Source organism: Panthera leo, chromosome D2 (genome assembly GCF_018350215.1).
Source record: "Panthera leo isolate Ple1 chromosome D2, P.leo_Ple1_pat1.1, whole genome shotgun sequence".
Taxonomy (NCBI): Eukaryota; Metazoa; Chordata; class Mammalia; order Carnivora; family Felidae; genus Panthera; species Panthera leo.
Window position 1 is genome coordinate 14000916 of NC_056689.1, and position 19934 is coordinate 14020849.

The following is a 19934-nucleotide window of genomic DNA, read 5'->3' on the forward strand; positions in this document are numbered from 1 at the left end:
TCTGCGAGGGAGCAGCCACTGCTGAGAATTTTAAATTCTTGTACCTTGTGGTTGCACTTAACTTTCACACCCATCGTGCAAGGCAGGCCACGTGTGTGCCCCTGTTGCCTAGCAGGGCCCTGGAGTTCAGGGAGGCGGGTGACCTGCCTGCACGATAACGCGGCGGCTGAATGATGGGGGTGGAATTTCACAGCCGGCTCTACCCGACTCCAAGCCGGATTTTACGGAGCTGTCTCAGGGCCCACAAATGAGCTTGTCTGCTCCTCTTCTGCCAATTAGAAATGTTTTGAAGATAGATTCTTCTTTAAAATAAAGAAGTATACATCATAAATGTGTTTATATGTTACAGAAGTATGTATGTGTACATATTTTTACCTGCTACTTAGGTATGGTCCCTTACCCAAATGGAAGTATAATTTTGAAAAGAAGGCTGGGGCGAGCGAGGATGATGTGGGAGCTCAAGGTCTTGGCCAGAAGAACTGGGGAGGCTGTAAGGGCAGGTGATGTGCAGTCCAAAGGGAGAAAGGAGCCCCCGGACCTGCTTCTCCTGGGTCTCGTTTACCTCCTGCGGACTCTGGCATCAGTCCTTCCTGTTCCAAGTTTTAAGCCCATGACATCTTGATGGATGCTGGTTTGAATCTGAATTCTGCCACCTGCCAGGTTTTGAAAAAATATTTAACTTTTCTGAATCTTTTCTTTTCCCTATGAAAATACAGAGCAATAACCTTCCTCATGGACTTTATGTCCAAGCAAATTATAAAGTACCCAGGAAAGTACCTTATCATTATGATTCAGTAAACAGTTTTTAGGTTTGCTGTTTAGAGAGTTGTAGATCTGATAATTACTTAAAATTTTAAGCTGTTTCAGGGTTCTAGTCGGTAAAGCATGCAGCCCTTTTTATTTTTATTTTTTATTTGTTTTTTTAAGTTTATTTATTCATTTTGAGAGAGAACATGCATGCAGAGGCAGGGGAGGGTCAGAGAGAAGAAGAGACAGAATCCCAAGCAGTCTCTGTGACATCACCACAGAGCTCAACGCGGGGCTCAAACTCACACCCACCTCCCTGAACTCCAGGGCCCCTCTGGGCAACAGGGGAATACACGTGGCCTGCCTTGCACGGTGGGTGTGAAAGTTAAGTGCAACCACAAGGTACAAGAATTTAAAAATCTGAGCCCTGGCTGCTCCCTCACAGACATGCTGGAGTTCTTCCTGACAAGCCCACCTGCTCTGTCGTGCCCCCCACCTCTCCCCGACACTCCCCTCGTCCTCGGGGCCCTTCTGTGCCAAGACAAAAAAAACATTCTCAGTTAACCTAGTCAAACATTTCTAGTGTTTCTTTTTAAATGCATTTTAGTGTTGAGCTGTAATATGTACAGTATTCTAAACAGGCTCAGACTCCTGTTCCTGTGAGATCCTGACCTGAGCCGAGATCAAGAGTCGGATGTTCAACCGACTGAGCCATCCAGGTGCCCCAACATGCGACTCCTTTTAAATGTTTAGTTATTCATTTTTGAGAGAGAGAAAGAAAGCACAAGCTGTGGAGGGGCAGAGAGAGAGGGACACAGAATCCAAAGCAGGCTGCAGGCTCTGAGCTGTCAGCACAAAGCCTGACGTGGGGCTTGAACTCACGAACTATGAGATGGCCTGAGCCGAAGTCAGACGCTTAACTGACTGAGCCACCCAGGCTCCCCAGGCATGCAACTCTTGATCTCAGGGTTGTGAGTTCAAGCCCCCACATTGGGTGTAGAGCTTAATTTAAAAAACAAAAACAAAAAAAACCCTTGAAGTTATTTTTTTTTAATGGTGACTATTTAAGTTCGAATTAATAGCCTTTTTCTTTTTAAATTTTTTTTTAATGTTTATTTATTTTTGAAGGAGAGAGAGAGAGAGAGAGAGAGAGAGCTTGAGCTGGGGAGGGGCAGAGACAGGGGGAGACGCAGAATCTGAAGCAGGCCCCGGGCTCTGAGCTGTCAGCACAGAGCCTGATGCAGGGCTTGAACTCACGAGCTATGAGATCATGACCTGAGCCAAAGTCAGACGCTTAACTGACTGAGCCACCCAGGTGCCCCAATAGCCATTTTGGAAGTTGCTACAAGACTGTATCTTAATTGTTCCCGCCTTGGTCATGCCGTGGTGGCAATCATATTGCAGTTCATGAGTGTATCAAATCAACATGATGTACACTTTAAACTTGAGTGTTATGTATCAATTATATCTCAGTAAAATAAAACAGTTAATCACCATAACATAACCATTTAATTTATGAACTTTATTTTTCTCAGAATTTCTTGAATAGAATTATTGACAAGATTTTCCATGCTGGTTTCATCAATAATCAAGCATCCATAAAATATTTTATAGAATGGATTATTATATTGATTCTTCATAAATTTCCTCAGTTTCTTTCGAAGTTCTGGGATTGTTTTTCTTATGTAAGTAAAAGGGATTTTTTCATAATTTTTGAAATTCAAATATTTTGGCTATGCTGGGAGATTTGTTTCATTTTAATAGTTGTGTTTTTGCCTGTCAGTTGTCCTGTGCCTGATGTATTGACTTCCTGTGTTCTGTTTTGCAAAATCTGAATTAAATGAAGAGACAGAGATCCCTGGCATTCCTCCTGAGTTATCAGTCTTCTGTTCCCACAAAGTAAAGATGGAAAAGGCTTATGTTACTGGGAAGTCAAGAGAAGGTGCCTTCTCTATCCTTATTCACCAAGCAATGTCTGTGTTTGTTTTTAGAAATAAGAACAGTGAGGGGTGCCTGGGTGGCTCAGTCAGTTGAGCGTCTGACTTCGGCTCAGGTCACGATCTCACAATTCCTGAGTTCGAGGCCCATGTTGGGCTCTGTGCTGACAGCTTGGAGCCTGGAGCCTGTTTTGGACTCTGTGTCTCCCTCTCTGTCTCTGCCCCTCCCCCACTCATGCTCTGTCTCTCTCTTTCTCTCTCTCAAAAATAAACAAACATAAAAAAAAATAAGAACATAGAGGAATTAAATGCAGTCTTTACATTTTAAAAGTTTTTTAGTAGGGAAATTCCACACAAGCCAAGTGGAGAGAGTGGGAGGGAGCCCCCTCACCAGCTGAGAACAAATATCCGCTGATTTCCATTCTTACTTCACCTCTACCCTCATCCCCCACCCCCACCCCATTCCTCTCGGCCTGACATTTCTTGTATCTTGCAAATCATTTTTAAGGCACGGATAAGTGATAGGGTTTACAATTGCAGTCTCCTGGCAAATAATGAACTCTTTCTAAACATCAATTCTAAATACTTGCCCTGAATGGTTTTCGTTGGTTCCCCAAAGCAACTTCCTTTTCTTTTTTTTTTTTTTTTTTTTTTTTTTTTTTTTAATTTTTTTTTTCAACGTTTTTTATTTATTTTTGGGACAGAGAGAGACAGAGCATGAACGGGGGAGGGGCAGAGAGAGAGGGAGACACAGAATCGGAAACAGGCTCCAGGCTCCGAGCCATCAGCCCAGAGCCTGACGCGGGGCTCGAACTCACGGACCGCGAGATCGTGACCTGGCTGAAGTCGGACGCTTAACCGACTGCGCCACCCAGGCGCCCGCAACTTCCTTTTCTTAATACAAATGACCTTGCTTTCTGCTTTGTGTGAAAATGGAGATACCTTCCTTCCTCAATGTATCTTTCTGTCTCTTCCTTTCTGTTTCTTTTTTTTTGGGAGGTGGGGGGAGAGACCACATTCATATAACTTTTATTACAGTCCAGTTATAATTGTTCTATTTTATTTATTTATTTATTTATTTATTTATTTATTTAATATGAAATTTATTGTCAAATTGGTTTCCATACAACACCCAGTGCTCATCCCAACAGGTGCCCTCTTCAGTGCCCATCACCCACCCTCCCCTCCCTTCCACCCCCCATCAACCCTCAGTTTGTTCTCAGTTCTTAAGAGTCTCTTATGTTTTGGCTCCCTCTCTCTCTAACCTTTTTTTTTTTTCCTTCCCCTCCCCCATGGTCTTCTGTTAAGTTTCTCAGGATCCGCTTAGAGTGAAAACATATGGTATCTGTTTTTCTCTGTATGACTTATTTCACTTAGCATAACACTCTCCAGTTCCATCCATGTTGCTACAAAAGGCCATATTTCATTCCTTCTCATTGCCACGTAGTACTCCATTGTGTATATAAACCACAACTTCTCTATCCATTCATCAGTTGACAGACATTTAGGCTCTTTCCATAATTTGGCCACTGTTGAAAATGCTGCTATAAACATTGGGGTACAAGTGCCCCTATGCATCAGCACTCCTGGATCCCTTGGGTAAGTTCTTAGCAGTGCTACTGCTGGGTCATAGGGTAGATCTATTTTTAATTTTTACAGTGTGGAGGTTCCTCAAAAAATTAAAAATAGATCTACCCTATGACTCTTACTTTCTGTTTCAGGGGAAGAAATTGTTATCTTTGTCACATCTGTCCCCATCCTTATTTGTATTTCAGGGGGACTTCATTCTTCATTCTTCTTCTGTTGACTTTTCTTCTGTCCAGCCATTGTCTTAGTGCCATCTTTCCCTTACTGCAGCCACCCCTCATTTTGTTGTGATTTGCTTTGTTACGTTGCACAGACACCGCGATCCAGACAAACGCAAGGTTTGTGGTAACCCTGCATCCAGCACGTCTCCTGGTGCCATTTTTCCAACAGCACTTAGTCACAGTGGGGCTCTGTGTTTGCATTTTGGTAATCCTCACCATATTTTAGACTTTTTCATTATCACATTTATTATGGTGATCTATGGTGATTTTTGGCTTTCGCCGAAAGCCCAGGTGATGGTTAGCATTTTTCAGCAGTGAAGTATTTTTTTTTTAATTTTTTTTTAACGTTTATTTATTTTTGAGACAGAGAGAGACAGTGCATGAACGGGGGAGGGGCAGAGAGAGAGGGAGACACAGAATCGGAAGCAGGCTCTAGGCTCTGAGCCGTCAGTCCAGAGCTCGACGCGGGGCTCAAACTCATGGACCGCGAGATCGTGACCTGAGTTGAAGTCAGACGCTTAACCAACTGAGCCACCCAGGCGCCCCAGCAGTGAAGTATTTTTTAATTAAAGTATGCACATTGCATTTTTAGGCATAATGGCTACCAAACACTTCATAGTCTACTATAGTCTGGTGTAGATGGAGTCTAGTAAATGTCACCTTTATATGCACTGGGGAACCAAAAAAGTTGCTTGACCCCTGTTATTGTGATACTTGCTTTGTTGGGATGGTCCAGAACCAAGCCTGAAGCCTGTGGTGTTTCCCAGGCATGCCTGAATTACACTTTCGGATGTGTGAACTTTGCCCTCCTCTCTTCCTTTACGTAAACGACTGTGGTCAGCGACGTTTTCAGAAATCCTATACTGAGGATTTCATTCGCAGCTCCAGACCGCCTTTTTCTCTGTCTCCGTCTTCCTTACGTTTCGTGCTGGCACCTGCTTTCTCTACAGCTGACGTCCGCTGCAGTGAACCATGTGGCCCCTTCCCTGTCAGGTTGATGGACGGCTTCCCTGTTTCTTTGATGTGTTCCCTTTCCTTCCCTCAACCCTCACGCTTGGTTTTATCTTAAGAATCCTACACTCGTGGTGAGCAAAGCATAATGTATAAACACGTGGAGTCACTAGGAACTTTAATCCCTGAAACTAATGTAATGTGATGTGTCAGCTGTACTCAAATACAAACATTTGTTAATAAAGAAGAGAAGAGATCCGTACAAGAACGCCCCGTCCACATTGTTTGGAATAAACTGAAATCTCTCAGTATGAGAACAAGAAGAATCCTTATTCAGCCCCTGGTGCTTCTCTTTCTGCACCCTGCTCTCTAAACCCACGTGTGTGGCTCCCTGCCCCTCCAGCCACCGGCCGGGCTTTCTCACAGGGTCACTTCCGATCCACGTGTAAACCTGGCCTGATGATAGCACCTTTCCCTGATATCGATCTCCTTTCTCTCGTTCTTTTCTCCCAGTCTCCTCGCTTGAAACCCACGTGTCCCTAAAGCCAGGGGCTCCTTCATCCTGCTCCTTCAGCCTGAAAGATCTGTCGGGCTTTTCTTTTCTTTTCTTTTCTTTTTTTTTTTTGTTTTGTTTCTTTTTCTTACAATTTACTTAGGAAGACACTGAAGTTTAGAGAGATTGACTTGTCACACCAGTAAGAAATGACACAGCTTTAATTCAAACTCCATTTAATTTCTGAAGCTGCGTTCTTTTTCGCTGTTGTGAGATTCCCCGTCTGGCTCCGCCTTCCCCTTTTCGTGTACGTGGAACTAAGAAAAACACTCCATCATTTTCCCTTGAATTGCTTCCCCTGTCTGCTGCTTTATTAATGTCGTCTACTTTGTCTGCTCTCCGGTGGGGAGGCTCTGCCTCAGGAAGTCTCAGGAAAGGCAGGTTGGCTCTGGTGTCCTTCTGAGACATCCTGTCTCTCCTGTAGCCCCAGCAATGCCAGCAGTTCTGTGACGTTTTTCCACTTAGTTCAGTCTCTCTCTTCATAAAGAGCTTTCAGACCTTGTATCTTGTCTTCAGGTCTCTTTCTCTGGATATCAGTCAGGGGTATTCCTTGTAAGCAAATAAAACAACTTTTGATTGAATCAGGAAGGGACTTTGGGCACCTGGGTGGTTCAGTTGGTTAAGCATCTGACTCTTGATTTTGGTTGAGGTCATCATCTTACGGTTCATGAGATTGAGCCCTGCATTGGGATCTGTGCTGGGCTTGGAGCCTACTTGGGATTCTCTCTCTCCCTCTCTCCATGCCCCACCCCCACTGTCTTGTGCATGCACGTGCTCGCTCGCTCTCAAAAAAGAAGCGGGGGGGTGGGGACTTAAGCAGAGGAGGAGCAGGGAGTCAGGAGGTATGCAGAATGCCCAGAAAGCTGGAAAATAAGAATAAAGGAGGTTGAACGGCCCACAGCTGCACCATAGCCATGCCATGGAGCTGGTCCATTGGCGGACGTTGGTTTACCCCACCGGAGGTGACGTGCCATCTAACCTGTTGTACGCCTATTGCCTCCATGGGCTTTGCCCCTATAGGTTAAGAGTTCTCGATTCAGAGTTCAGGGTGGATGCTTCTGGATCCAAGTCTCAGGTACCTTCTCTTTAGCTGCCAAGAGGCTGGGAAGAGGAATGTATGAGGCATTTTTCGCTTCCCACAAGACCTATAAGGTGGGAGAATTTCCTAAACTCGGAAGGGGATTCAGGATAGATACCCAAATTCAGATAGATAGAAGGCAAATATCCACTACACCCTTTTCTTCCTTCATTGGAAGCCAAGGACCTCAACTTTTATTTTTTAGAGAAAACAGAAGTCTTCACACAGGATACCTTTACCTTCTCCACAGCGGTACACATTTGCCTGTGTCCGTATCCATCTGAGACTTCTTCCCTCCTTGTATCATAAAGGACCTGAATCTTTGTTGAAGATCATTCTTCTGCTTTTTCTCTGGCTCCTCTTCCCCTGCCTTCTCAGGAACCTTCTGTTTTCAGTCTGTCTTCTGTACTCAGTCTCTCCTTCTTAACCAAATGGTTTCCATTGCTTTCCATGTTCTCACGTCTCCTCCATTGTTTATGGATGTCTGCACTGCACCACCCGCCCCTCCCCTGTGGTCCCCCTGTCTCACTCCTGTGTTGTAGTCAGACCTCCTGCAGGGGGCATCCGTATTCCACAGCTGGGTTTCCCACTTCCTCCCACTGACCCTGCAGTCCAGCGCTGTCGCTTTGCAGAGGACACTGTCCAGAGTCTGTCGTCACCCTGCTCTTTCTTCTTTTGGCCCCATCCACGCTCTTGATGACTTCCTTGGTTTCGGTTCATTGACACGCTCTCCAGGTTCCTCTCGTCCCTCTGTTTCCTCTTTCCTGTGTCCTTTCCAGCCTTTCCCTTCCCATGCAACCATTAAATGTCTGTGCTTCTCAAGGCTGGGCCTTTTTTTTTTTTTTTAACCCCCCTTCATTTTTCCTTGTTTTCTAGTTTCAGGTGTATCTAAGGTACAGTTTCACTTATCTGATGTAATGGCTAATTTGTATTGATTCCAGACACCTTCCCATAAGTGCTAAATCAGGGGTTGGCAAACTACAGCCAAGTTCGGCCTCATGGTTTTACTGGAACACAGCCTTGCCCATTTATTTACATACTGTCTCTGGCCACATTTGTGCCAAATGACAGAGTTCAGCGGTTGTAACAGAGTCTGTGCGGCCCACAAAACCACGTTTTTAGGACCACTGTTTGGTCCTTTACAGAAGAAGTCAGCCCACCCTGCTCCAGACATTCTCCTTGAATGTTTGTAGATCATCTGGAACTTGGATATCTGACACCATGTGCCTCAAATTTTCCCCACACTTGATCTTCCAACTATGTGAACAGCACTACCCTCCATAGAGTTGCACAGAACAGAAACCTTGATCCATGACCAGCTCCTATGGCCCTTCCGTCCCAAGGGTTTCTCCTTTGCCTCCCTTCTGTCTCTAGCATTCTGTCTCGGTCCAGGCCGCCGTGACCCAGTGCAGTGCTTCTTTCACTGGGCCACCTGCGTCCATTCTTGCCTCCGTTTGAATCCATTCTCCATGCTGAAGCCAGAGCAGGCTTTTCAGAATGAAAATTTGGTCAGGTTACCCACTTGCTTCAAACATTGCTCTTGGAATAAAGACCAAGAGTCTTCAGAATGGCCTGTGGGTCTCAGGTGCTCTTACACTTCTACTGACAGTCTCCCGTTTTCTGTTGCTGGAACAGTCCAGAACACATGAGTGTAGGCAACAGTGTTTTATTTTTCACGATTCTGGGTCACATGGGCCTGGCTGGGCACTTCTGCTCCATGTGGTGCCTGCTGCGGCTAGAACTTCTAACGGGCTTCTTCTGACCGGCAAGGGTGGCTGGACCTCTTTCTGTGGTGGCTCAGGGCTCCCGGAACGAGCAACCCAGGAGGACGTGTCGTGGCGTGCATGTGCTTCCCCAGCTTCTGCTTGCATCCTGCTCGCTGATGATGCACAGGCCAAAGCAGATGGTGCGACCGAGCCTCAGACGGTGGGCGGGGCCTGCATTAGGGCATGGGCACAGGGGAGCCGGGGTCACTGGCAGCTACAGATGGGACCGAGTGTCACTCTGACCTTTTCTGTCACATGTCCTTTGGCTCTCAGGCTATTTGCATGAGCTGTGCCCTCTACCTGAACTGCCCTTTCTCGTCTTCATCTACAGAACTGTTTCTCTTCCTTCTTAAAGGAAGAGTGGTTTGGAGATCCCCTGATTAGAGGTCTTTGTAGCACATAAATAGTGCTTGTTATAATGGGGATTTTACTTTATTGGGTGATTTTGTCCTTCTTCCCCAATAGACGAAGGTCCCTGAAGGCAGGAACCTTATCTAATTTTGCTTCCCCTGATTTCTGGCATTATCCCTGGCACACGGAAGACCAGTAACTGCCAGGTGCATAAAGAGGTTAATCATCTTGTTTGCCTTTGGAGCAATTTCTGGACTGTAGGGTCTGTAGTCTCTTTCCTTTCCAGTCTGTCTGGGGTTCATCAGCTTATTATCACTGGAATGTTGTGTTCTTCCAAATCCCTGTTATTGGGAAGGTTTCTGAACCCCAGTTGAACACTCTTATGTAGCTTTTTGTCCTGGCTCTAAAGTCATCTGCAAGGTCCTGTCTTACTTTTGAGCCTGTTGCTACCATCCACCCCCCTCCCCCCATCTCTCTGCCTCACCACCTCTGCCTCCCCATCACCTCAGACTTAGTGCATCATGTTTACTTCTCACAAGTTCTTTTTCCTTCCTGCCCTCCCCGTGCTGCCCACGTCTCTTCTGAGGTGAGTGTGTCCTTGGCCATACCGCTTACTTCACAGTTAAATTCCTTTTAACCTTGTGGTGTCTGCTGAGTGTTGTGTTGGCATTCGGCTCTAGGAAGCTATTTCCTTTCATCCTAGATCCCCACCCAGGCCCGGCCACCTCACATCCCGCCTCTGTTCTGGGCCCCACAACGCCACGGTGAGCCTTGAATGACTATTTTATTTATCTGACTTTTTTCCAGGGTGAAGAAAATCTTAAAACAAGCATTTGTACATTTTTATCAGTTTTGTCACATTTGGACATCATTACGCAAAATGTTCCAGAAAAGGTGAGTTTAAATGTGCCTGTAAGAGGAGTTTGAGCAGTCTATCAAAATAGAATTGTATAGATTTGGACTAATTTTTAAAAATATTTTTAATGTTTATTTATTTTTGAGAGAGAGCAAGCGAGCAGGGGAGGGGTAGAGAGAGGGGGACAGAGGATCCAAAGGTGGCTCTGTGCTGAGAGCAGTGAGCCCAGTGCAGGGCTCGAACTCACGAACCGTGAGATCATGACCTGAGCCCAAACCGGACGCTAAACTGACTGAGCCACCCAGGCACCCTGTACTATTTTTTTTTAACGTAAGTATTTCTTGTGATTTTTGCTACTTCTCTCCCCTTGTACTACTCCGTTAGTGTGCACATGTATGACACAGATACGCAGGCAGGTGTTACCCACCTGCACACATACACACCGAGGGATGCCTGAGCCTGTATTAAATCTGCAGACAAGTAATGGGCAATTTCTAGTGATAGGTCATCAATTTTATGCCGATATTTACATACTATTATTTAGGTAGGAATTCTCTTATTGCATCTTTAACTGTTCCTTGACTGACATAGTTATCGAGCATGTGCTCGTGCAGGGAGCTTGCATGAAGGCTGTTGAGCTGTGGTCATCATCGTTGGGAGCGTGAGGCCAGTCTTTCGTCTTTCTCAGGCTTTGAGCCGTCTCTGTAGCGCTGTACCCCACAGACCAGTAGAGATCGTCGCTAATTCTGGTTAATCAATTTGGCAACGCCGGTAAGAATTCAGGAAAACCTGCCAGTAAGATTTAGAGCAAGATTCTGCATTAATGAACCCACAGGAAAGAGCACACTGAGATGTGAACTCGAGGAGAAAACTGAGTATGTCGAAGAAGGAGTATTGTTTGGTGTTAAAAGTGGAAGAAAAGTACGGGGGAAAAGGGTTTCCTAGAATTTCTCAGAGTGTTCTTGTGTTCCTGTCTTTACACTGCTTACACAGTGGTAGCAATCAAATTCAGTTGTTAACCTGTGTCATCAGTTCTAAGACTGACATCCTTTTCCCCCACCACATTTTAACTCCTCAGATCATGATGATCTTAAAATTGCTCGTGTCTTACAGTGTCTGTCAGCCAGATGGCAGTGTGTGAGTTACAGTTACGTAAAAACTCATGTTAACACCTTCTGGAGAGATCAGGCAAGCTCGAGCATCGAATAACATCACATGTTATCTTTCTATTTTAAATATGTGCAGGAAAGAGATGTGCTTGCAATCTACCACGAGAGGTAAGACAGACAAGGGACTGTCCTGTGGCAGGGTGGCTGGAATAGCTCAAGAATCGTTCAGGCAAGTTCTGAAAACGAATTCATCTTAGAAGATCTCCTGCTAGGTCTGTTATAAATAACAGGCTATTTTTCCACCCAGCCCTGTTTGCACCAGGTGTATATTACATGTTTTAGGTTTATTTTTTACTTTTAAGCATCCAAAAGAAGGAATGCTGATTAGCAGACTAGAATAATCATTTCGGGCGCCTGGGTGGCTCAGTTGGTTGACCGTTCAACTTTTGATTTTTGGCCCAGGTCACGATCCCAGGGTCATGGGATCAAGCTCCATGTCGGGCTCTGTGCTGGGTGTGGAGCCTGCTTGGATTCTTTCTCTCCCTCTGCCCCTCTCCCCTGCTTGTGCTCTCTCTCTATTAAAAAAAAAAAAAATCTAAATTGAAACATCTAAGTAAAGACCAGACTAGTTTACTTTTGTTAGTCTGTTTCCACACCCCTCACAGTGTCTGTTGTAAAGTCCATTTTTAATTGGCAGATGTGTTTTTGTTTAAAGACCTCTTGGAAACAGTCTCAAAACTTCCCATTTTCTGCAAGGTATGGAAACATGTGCACTTAACCTTATGGGTCTGTGCTAAGTAGTCCGAGAAGATTCGGAACTACCATCAAACAGGACAGAGGTCAGAACCCTAAATGTTCTATGGAAATTAAAAGCAGAGGGGGGAAAAATAAAAAACCCCTTTCTCCAGTACACACATCGTTGTGTCGTCCTGTCTTCTTGTGCGGTGTGTCCAAACCTCGTCGGCTAATACGAGGTGGCGTTGCTGGTGTTCCAGTGTGAACGGTGTGTAGCTCAGTCTTGGCCAAGGCAAATGGTCACAGGCAATGCCAGTGGATCTTGAGCAGTGTTCATAAAAGCATTCCTTTCCCTGTTGAGAATTCTACTGGATTTTTGTTTCGCACTCACGAGTAATCTGTACCTCACTCCCAGATCTTGGTTTCTAGTATCATTGTCTCACACAAGGAACCAGGGCTTCTTGGAGAAACCGCTGATTCTAGAACTGGGGCAGACAATACACAAGGCAAATCTGGAGCATCTTGTAGTACCAGAAAAGAAGTGCTTGCCACACACACTGACACGGGGTGGGTCTGCAGAGGGGCACAGGCGCTCCCAGTTGCTAACACTGAGATCAGCAACACAGTAGAGTCATACTGGATTACAACCAAAACATAAACTAAATACCTATGAGTTCATACTGATACAAATAAATGACTGACTAAATAAACAAATGGGAAAGACAGATGTGTAGAGTCCAGACACCGCAAGGAGGGGGCGCATAACCCGCCCAGTCCTTAAGCGCGGGCTGCCCTGGTGATGCCCTTCCGAAGACTAGAGCGTGGAAGGGAAAGTGACCTTGCAGCGGGGGCACCCACGACAGCGGTCCGTCGTACGACAGTCTGTGCCCTTGATAGGATGGGATGAAAATGGCCTCTGTGGTTTTCCTCCCAAAACACCATGACCCTGGCCTCATCATGAGGTTTTAAGAACATCCCCCAAAGCCCAGCCGAGCAACATTCCACAAAATCCCTGCCCACTGCTCCTCAGAACTGACAAGATCGTCAAAAACCAGCAAAGTTTGGGAAGCTGTCACAGCCCAGAGGAGGGAGGAGGGTAAGGGGACACGACCACTAGATGTACCGTGGTGTCTGGGGTGCAGTCGGGATCAGGACAGGCACATCAGTGAAGACTAAGGGAATCTGAACAAAGCCTGGAGTGAGGATTAAGGTTATAGAGGAGCCGTAAGAAACTGGGAAGGGAAGGCAGGCGTTTGGACTCGATCCCTTCGGGTTTCCTATTAGGTAAAGTGGACACAGTACTATCTACTTGGCGGGATGTTTGTGAGGATTAAATAACACAGAAGGTACTTTCTCTCCTGTCATGGTTGTCCTTAGTCCTTCCTGATTCCTGTCAGAGTTTGGGATCAAGGCTTCCGTTTTTCTCATTCATTCATTCATTCATTCATTCATTCATTCAGAATATGTTTTAGTGCTTCTTGTAACGAAGCACAACACTAGACCGTGGAGGTTTGGGGAGGCAAGACGCAGATCTGTGCAGACCAGCGCGGCGTGCACGAGACTGCGGGGTGCGGGCGAGACCTCCCAAGTCTCGTAGCTGAGCGCAGAGGTCTGCACGGCAGGGAGGGGAACAGGCTAGTGCAGGGGAGCCTGGTGCAGTCGGGATCTGGAAGACACTGGCTGGGGTGGAGGTGGAGGTGGGGCTGCAGGGGGGGCAGGGCCCAGCACGGAAGGGCCCTTGTCAGGCAGGTGGAGGAGGTGAGCCCAGTGCTTGAGTGAATGGGCCCTGTGATTGGATCTTGGCTCCACCTCCTATGTGGTGTGTGAACTCGGTCAAGTAACTCAACGGTGGTGTAGACGTACAGTAAATACTCCGTATGGGAGGAATTTGGACTTTATCCAGAGGGCACTGGGGAGATGCTGCTGAACTTCCAGCAGAAACGTGACATGAGCAGACTTGGTGTTGTGAGTGTGGTGTGTAGGATTGGTTCGGTCACGGGGGTAAAACCGGAAACCTCTGGGAAGCTACCTTCATGCTTCGAGCGGTGCTGGGATGTGGCATGGAGGTCGCGGGTGGATAGACGTGACGGGTACGTGCTAGCGAGAAACGCCAGAGTTTGGAGGATGGCTTTGGTGGAGGGAAGCAGGGAAGTGACCTGGGCTGGCAGGGGTGGTGGTGACTTTCACTGGAACAGGGCAGTAGTAGGAGAGTAGACCAGGATGGGGGGAGGGTGGCGATGAGTGGATGGGATTATGAGTGTGTCACCCGCAGGGTGTCCCATAGGCATGGCAGGCAGCAGCCGCGTGTAGGTCTCTGAATAGGAACTACAGCTCAGAAGCTGTCACTGGCTTTGGGACCACAGCTGCGAGACCAGGAGGGGCGGTGTGTCAGATAGATGGGTGCTGTTGCCAGTGTATCTCGGAGGGTGTTGAGGGGCTGCAGGTGAACCGGGGTGCCCTAGTGTCCCTGCTGAAGATACGGGGAGCCGTGGGCTGGGGTTCACCACATTCTGTGTCTGGTGAGCCCTGGGCTGTAGCGCCCGAAACACAAAAACCTCTATTTTGAAACCGTCCTGTAGCCAGGGCTCCAGGTAACCCCCAGCTTAGTGGTGCAGCAGAGAGCGGAGCGCCCATTTCTTCAGTGCCTCAGTGATTCCGTGGTGAAGACCCATTTCTGCCAAACTGGCCGCCAGAAGCTCACCTCGGACAGATTAAAATGCAAATACATATTTTTTAATGTGTGTTTTTGAGAGAACGCAAGTTGGGGAAGGGCACCGAGAGGGAGACAGAGGATCTGAAGCGGGCTCTGCGGCGACAGCACAGAGCCCGATGTGGGGCTCAACCTCACGAACCAGGAGATCATGAGCTGAGCCGAAGTGGGACACTGAACCACCCAGGCGCCCCCGAATTCAAATAGTTTTCGAAACCCTGTGCCAGTTGTATAAAAAATGGGTGTGGGGAGAGGAGCGTGGGAAGGAGGCGGGTGGTTACAAAAGGACAACAGGAGGGATCCTTGCACATCGGAACCGTTGAGTATCGTGACCGTGATGGTGGATGTGAACCCACACGTGTGATAAAATGGTGTGGGACTGAACACAGACACACCACACACACAAACGAATTCCAGTAAAACTGAGGAGATCCAGGTTACATTCATGGGTGATGTCAGTGACGGCATCCTGGCTGTGACACCGTACTTTGATTTGCCACATGTTACCAGGAGGGGGAGCTGGGCAAAGCGTACGGGGCACAGAGGGTCTCTCTATCATTTCTTATGACTGCACGTGCATCTACAGTGATCTCAGGAACGTGTCGGTTAAAAGAAGAAAAGGAGCTGTGACTCACAAGCTTGGGAACCGTGAATGGACTGAAGCCATGGAAACAAATGCAGACTGTGTGTGTGTGTAGCCTGAGAAAATGAGGAAGCCGAGCACAGAGCCCAGAGGTGCACCAGCATTTACGGGACAGGAGAGGAAGAGATTGAGAAGAAACAGGAAGAGGACGAGGGGGGCAGCCTTAAGAATGGGGTGTTCTAAGGGTCATAGGAAGAGGTCTTCTCAAGAAGAGAAAGGTCAAGAGAGTGGGGTGCCCTGGAAAGGTCAGGAAAGATAAGGGCTTTATCCATAGTGTTCAGCGGCAAGGAGGTTGTGACTCAGATGAATTCCATGAGTACAGGAGGCAAAGAGGTGCGGTGGCCAGGAGAGAGACTGCAGACAGGTGCTTTGGGTCAGCGGTAGGAATACCTGATTTTCAGATTTTAGAAAAGAGAACAGTTACAGGTTCTCTGTGACAAGGTGTGGGCCGTGGCTCTGGGTAGAAAAAGCCGGGGCTTTTTCTTTGACGTTGGAGAAGTGACGGTCCAGAAGTCACGCTGAGGATTGGAACAGGCGCAGACTTTCTCATGACTTAGGGAGGTGGGAGAGAAAGGTTAGTGAGGGGCTGGAGGCCATGCCTGGGAGGAGGGCTTGGAAGCTGCAGGGGAAGAAGGGATGAGAGGGGAGGGGAGAAAACTCTGAGGGAGCCGGGAGAAGCCAGACCTTGGAGTAGGGGTGTATAGTGCAGGCAGCTGGCCGCAGGCCCCGTCAGAGGGGTACTTTGGAGCAATTCTTCCTCCCCTCCCCCCTCCAGTGTTTGTCCTGTGCCTTCTATGTGTCCTGGTGGGTTGTTCCAGGCCCTGGGGATTCTGCAGTGAACAGAACCATCTCTACCATCATTCTGGTGCGGGGAGAGATGACAAATAGACATGATACTGTCAGGTGGTGACACAGGCTTTGAAGAAAAAAGCAGAACAAGGGGCTGAAGATTGGGTGTCTGGGGCAGGATGGCTATTTCAGGAGGTGGGTTCAGGGGAGACCTGCCCAAGGAGGTGATCCTGAACGTGTACCCAAAAGCAGTGAGTGAGCAAGCCACACGAGGGTCTGGGACACTTTCCAGGACAAGGGAACAAACAGCAGGTGCGGGCCGTAGGTGAGTGGTCTCGTCCTCCCTGGGAGGTCACAGCAATTGGCATGGAATAAGGGAGGCGGCGTGGAGGCAGTAGGACCCCACATAGGTTGTGGGAGAAGTCAGGAGTTCGGTGTTGGACGTGTCGTGTCTGGGATGCCGGGCCTTGTGCTGATGCTGTTCTGGTACACGTCATCTTCACACGAGTTGTCTGACCTGGAGCTCGTGGATAGTAAGACCCACGTTTGAAGCTGCGCGTGTTACAAACACCAGCAGTTACAAACACCGGGGTTACGTAACACCAGCAGTAGTGTTCATGGTTAGGCGCTCACGCGTGTATGCTTCGTAAAATTGTAAAGGACTGTAATATATTAGTAATTAATAATCAACATTCTCTTTCCCCTCTTTTAATTTTTAAATTCACTCCTCATGGTGTTCCGGTTGTCTTGGATAACCTGCCTTGGTTTTCAACTTGTAAAATACAACTAAATACCCAATCATGTATCATTTGGAAGTTGCCTCTTTCCTTTGGTGCCCAGATACTTCTCTTCATCTTCCTCCTGGCCAAGTAAATATATTTTCTCTGCACCGCATGTCCTGGTTTTCTCGGCTGTACATGTGGTGTGCCCCTCAGCTCCCTTGCTTCTCTTCTTAAAACTCGTTCTTCCTTGGGGTGCCTGGGTGGCTCAGTCGGTTAAGCATCCAACTCTTGATCTCAGCTCAGGTCTTGATCTCAGGGTCGTGAGTTCAAGCGCCGTGTTGGGGAACCTACATGATGCCTTTTTGCTGGACCCCATCTGACTAGTTACCGCACTTTGCTCTACGTAAACATGGTCTTTGTTGGTTGCTCATCACACAGAGAGGGTCGTTTACGTATTACGGTTTCTTGTGTGTGTACTTTCACATATCCCAACAGTGTCCATGTGATGCTGGCAGTACAGTGACCTTTGATAGCTGTTGACCATATTTTGAATAAAGGAATGAAATAAGAGGATCATATATATCTGTATTTTGTCCTTCTCTGAGGAGCTTTGGGAAATTGAAGTGAGCTGTTAACCATGCCCGCGTATTGGTAAAAGTCTTCTGTGAGCACAGTTGTTTCAGTAGAAACCTCAGGACTCTTGGCTAGGTGCAGCTTTGCAAACATTTACAGATGACCCACATGGTAGAAGCAGCGAGGTAGCTCCTGACATTTTATAAAAAGTTTCAGTCCATCTGGTTTCCACGTTAATCTACGTCGCTTCTGTGGCCTTTCGATATCTGTGGAACTGTGTGGTTTTGGAAATCAGGGACTGGCATTGCATGAAGTCTGCAGGCTGTGAAGATAGAACAGTCTGTGAATTCACAGGAAAAGACTACAGGGAAGTTTAAACTGCTTTGTTACATTTCTCCCCACCTTTTAATTTTCCTGCCACCACTCAGTGCCACATGAGTCCAACAGTACCATTGGGGAAACAGTCATTCACATCAAAGACGAGGAGGAAAAGAACGTTGTGTGAGATGCCTTGCTCTAGAAGCACTTTGGAGTGCACCGGAAGTGGGGCTCTTAGAGAACATTCTGACTTTTCCAGCCCAGGGAAAGGTCATACGTGATGGGGGCTGTCGTTCACCCATTGTGGGAAAGCAAGGGTTGGCGTGGAGGTGCTGTCCACAGTACCTCAGGTGCTGGAGTGTGGGGAGGATGTATTGTGGGAAAGTAAGGGTTGGCGTGGAAGTGCTGTCCATGGTACCGCTGGTGCTGGAGTGCGGGGAGAATGTACCGCAGCCGCGTTGTAAGCAGAACCTGGAGCTGTGAGGAAATTCTCCCTCGAGGAGACCCGAACCCCAGCATTCTGGGTGTGTCTGAGGAGCCCCGCTAATGCAGAACCGGCAAAATCAGATCATCTTCTGTCTGCTTTGTGGTTCTACAGTCAAGGGCCCGGGTTTACATTTGAAGAATCTTTGCCTTTTCTTTTCAGAAACCAATTCTGAAGCAAGCCTTTATCATCGTCCTGCAGTGGTGCTTCAGTCACAATTTTAGTATCCGCCTGTACGCATTAGTGGCCCTTAAGAAAATCTGGAGCATGTGTAAGACATGGCACGTTGAAGAATTTGACGCTTTGACTTCTGTTATTGAGTCCAGTCTTAGTCAAGTGGAAAACATGCCTGGAGCAGGGTAAGCAGACCCCCTCCCCTTCACTTTACTTCCACTAGAGCAGAGGGGATGAGGAGGTGCCTCTGTCCCGTTAACCTGTCATCACTCCGTGCGTGGATATCGGAGCTCGGATAAGGTGAGGCGTGGGCAGAGCACTGTGGGATGCCTCGTTTCGTCACACTTCTCAATGTGGTCAGCTCCATCTCAACCTTTTTTGTCGTTGTTGTTTTCTTATCCTCGATCCTTTATTTTACAGTAATGTTTTACATACCTTTAGATATTCCTTTTCAGTAGAGCTGAATGTCCCCATCCTCTGTTGTCAAAGAAGCTCTGGGAAGCAGAACGATCTGGCTTTAAAGACGTGCTCCCAACTGCCCAAGTGTACTAATTAAAGATGGAAGCTTTTCTCTTTTCCTTTTTTTAAGCGAGTGTCTCTATTTCCCAAACAAAATCCTGCACAGAGGCTCAGTATCGAACAGATAAAATGCCACTGGTACAGGATGGGGGAGGGGGGCCACCCGGCTCAGTATTCTATACAGGCCGCTTCTCCCACACCCAGCCCTGTTCAATTCAGTGCACAAAGGCAGGCTCGAGTATCCTGTCTCCTGGTATCTGAACTTGTTTCCCCGGCTCTAAGGGAGTGTTGTTGTTTTATTGTTTCCTCATTATCATTGATTATCATTGATTATCACTATCCAAGAACGCCAGGATTTTTATAACTTCCAGAGACCCAGGCAATATCAGTCAATACATAAAAAGTTTCTTTCAGAAGCTCAAAAATAGTCACAAATTCTTATAAACAGACAGATAAAGGTTTGAGGCAGCATGTTAAGCACATGAAATAGTGTTTGGAAAACCAGTAACATATGGGGGGGGGGGTCTTTGACCATCAAGCTAACAGATGGTGTAAATAAGACTGAGTCCTTACGAAGCTTCGTGTGGGGCCAGGACTGAGGTACTCCTGCGGCCGCAAAGTACCCGATAGCCCTTCTGCCTGCTTTTACTTCCCATACATTGGTTGAAAAGAGGCATTTAGGTGATTGAGTGGGTGAGGGAGCTTTTGGCGTCTCAGGAGGAAGACACTCAATTCAGCAAATACAAATACTAAAATATAATTGCGTGAGACACAACAGGGAAAAACCAGAAGAGAAAATTAGGTTGGGGACACAGGGCAGGTTCATAGGTGAGGGACAAAAGTGCAAAGGAAGGCACTGGTCACCTCTGACACATTGTACACAGTTCGTTGTATAGAAATTCTGGTCACAACAAAGACTGATCATTAAAATTAGTAGCTGACCAAGCAGTGCTTAGAGTTCCTACCTTTCCAGGTATGTTGTGGCAGCTGGAATCCCTCCTCTTTCTCAGGCAGTCCTGCAGGTCTCCTTTCCCCTCGGTGGGTGGGTGGGTGGGAGCACACCACCTTCCCCTAGCGGAAGGAAGTTTGAGGGAAATGAATACATTTTACG

General features: G+C 47.2%; 1 protein-coding gene across 2 annotated transcripts in view; it reads left to right on the forward strand.

The window, feature by feature from the left end:
• Positions 1–19934, forward strand: part of TARBP1 (TAR (HIV-1) RNA binding protein 1) — a 90671-nt gene that overhangs the window by 60905 nt on the left and 9832 nt on the right. The window contains exons 22-24 of one of the 2 annotated variants that reach the window (XM_042907750.1): positions 2283–2432; positions 9999–10085; positions 18293–18489. In XM_042907750.1, coding sequence (XP_042763684.1) covers positions 2283–2432; positions 9999–10085; positions 18293–18489 — 434 coding nt within the window. The remainder of the gene's footprint in view (positions 1–2282; positions 2433–9998; positions 10086–18292; positions 18490–19934) is intronic. The other variant, XM_042907751.1, reaches the window with a different exon arrangement.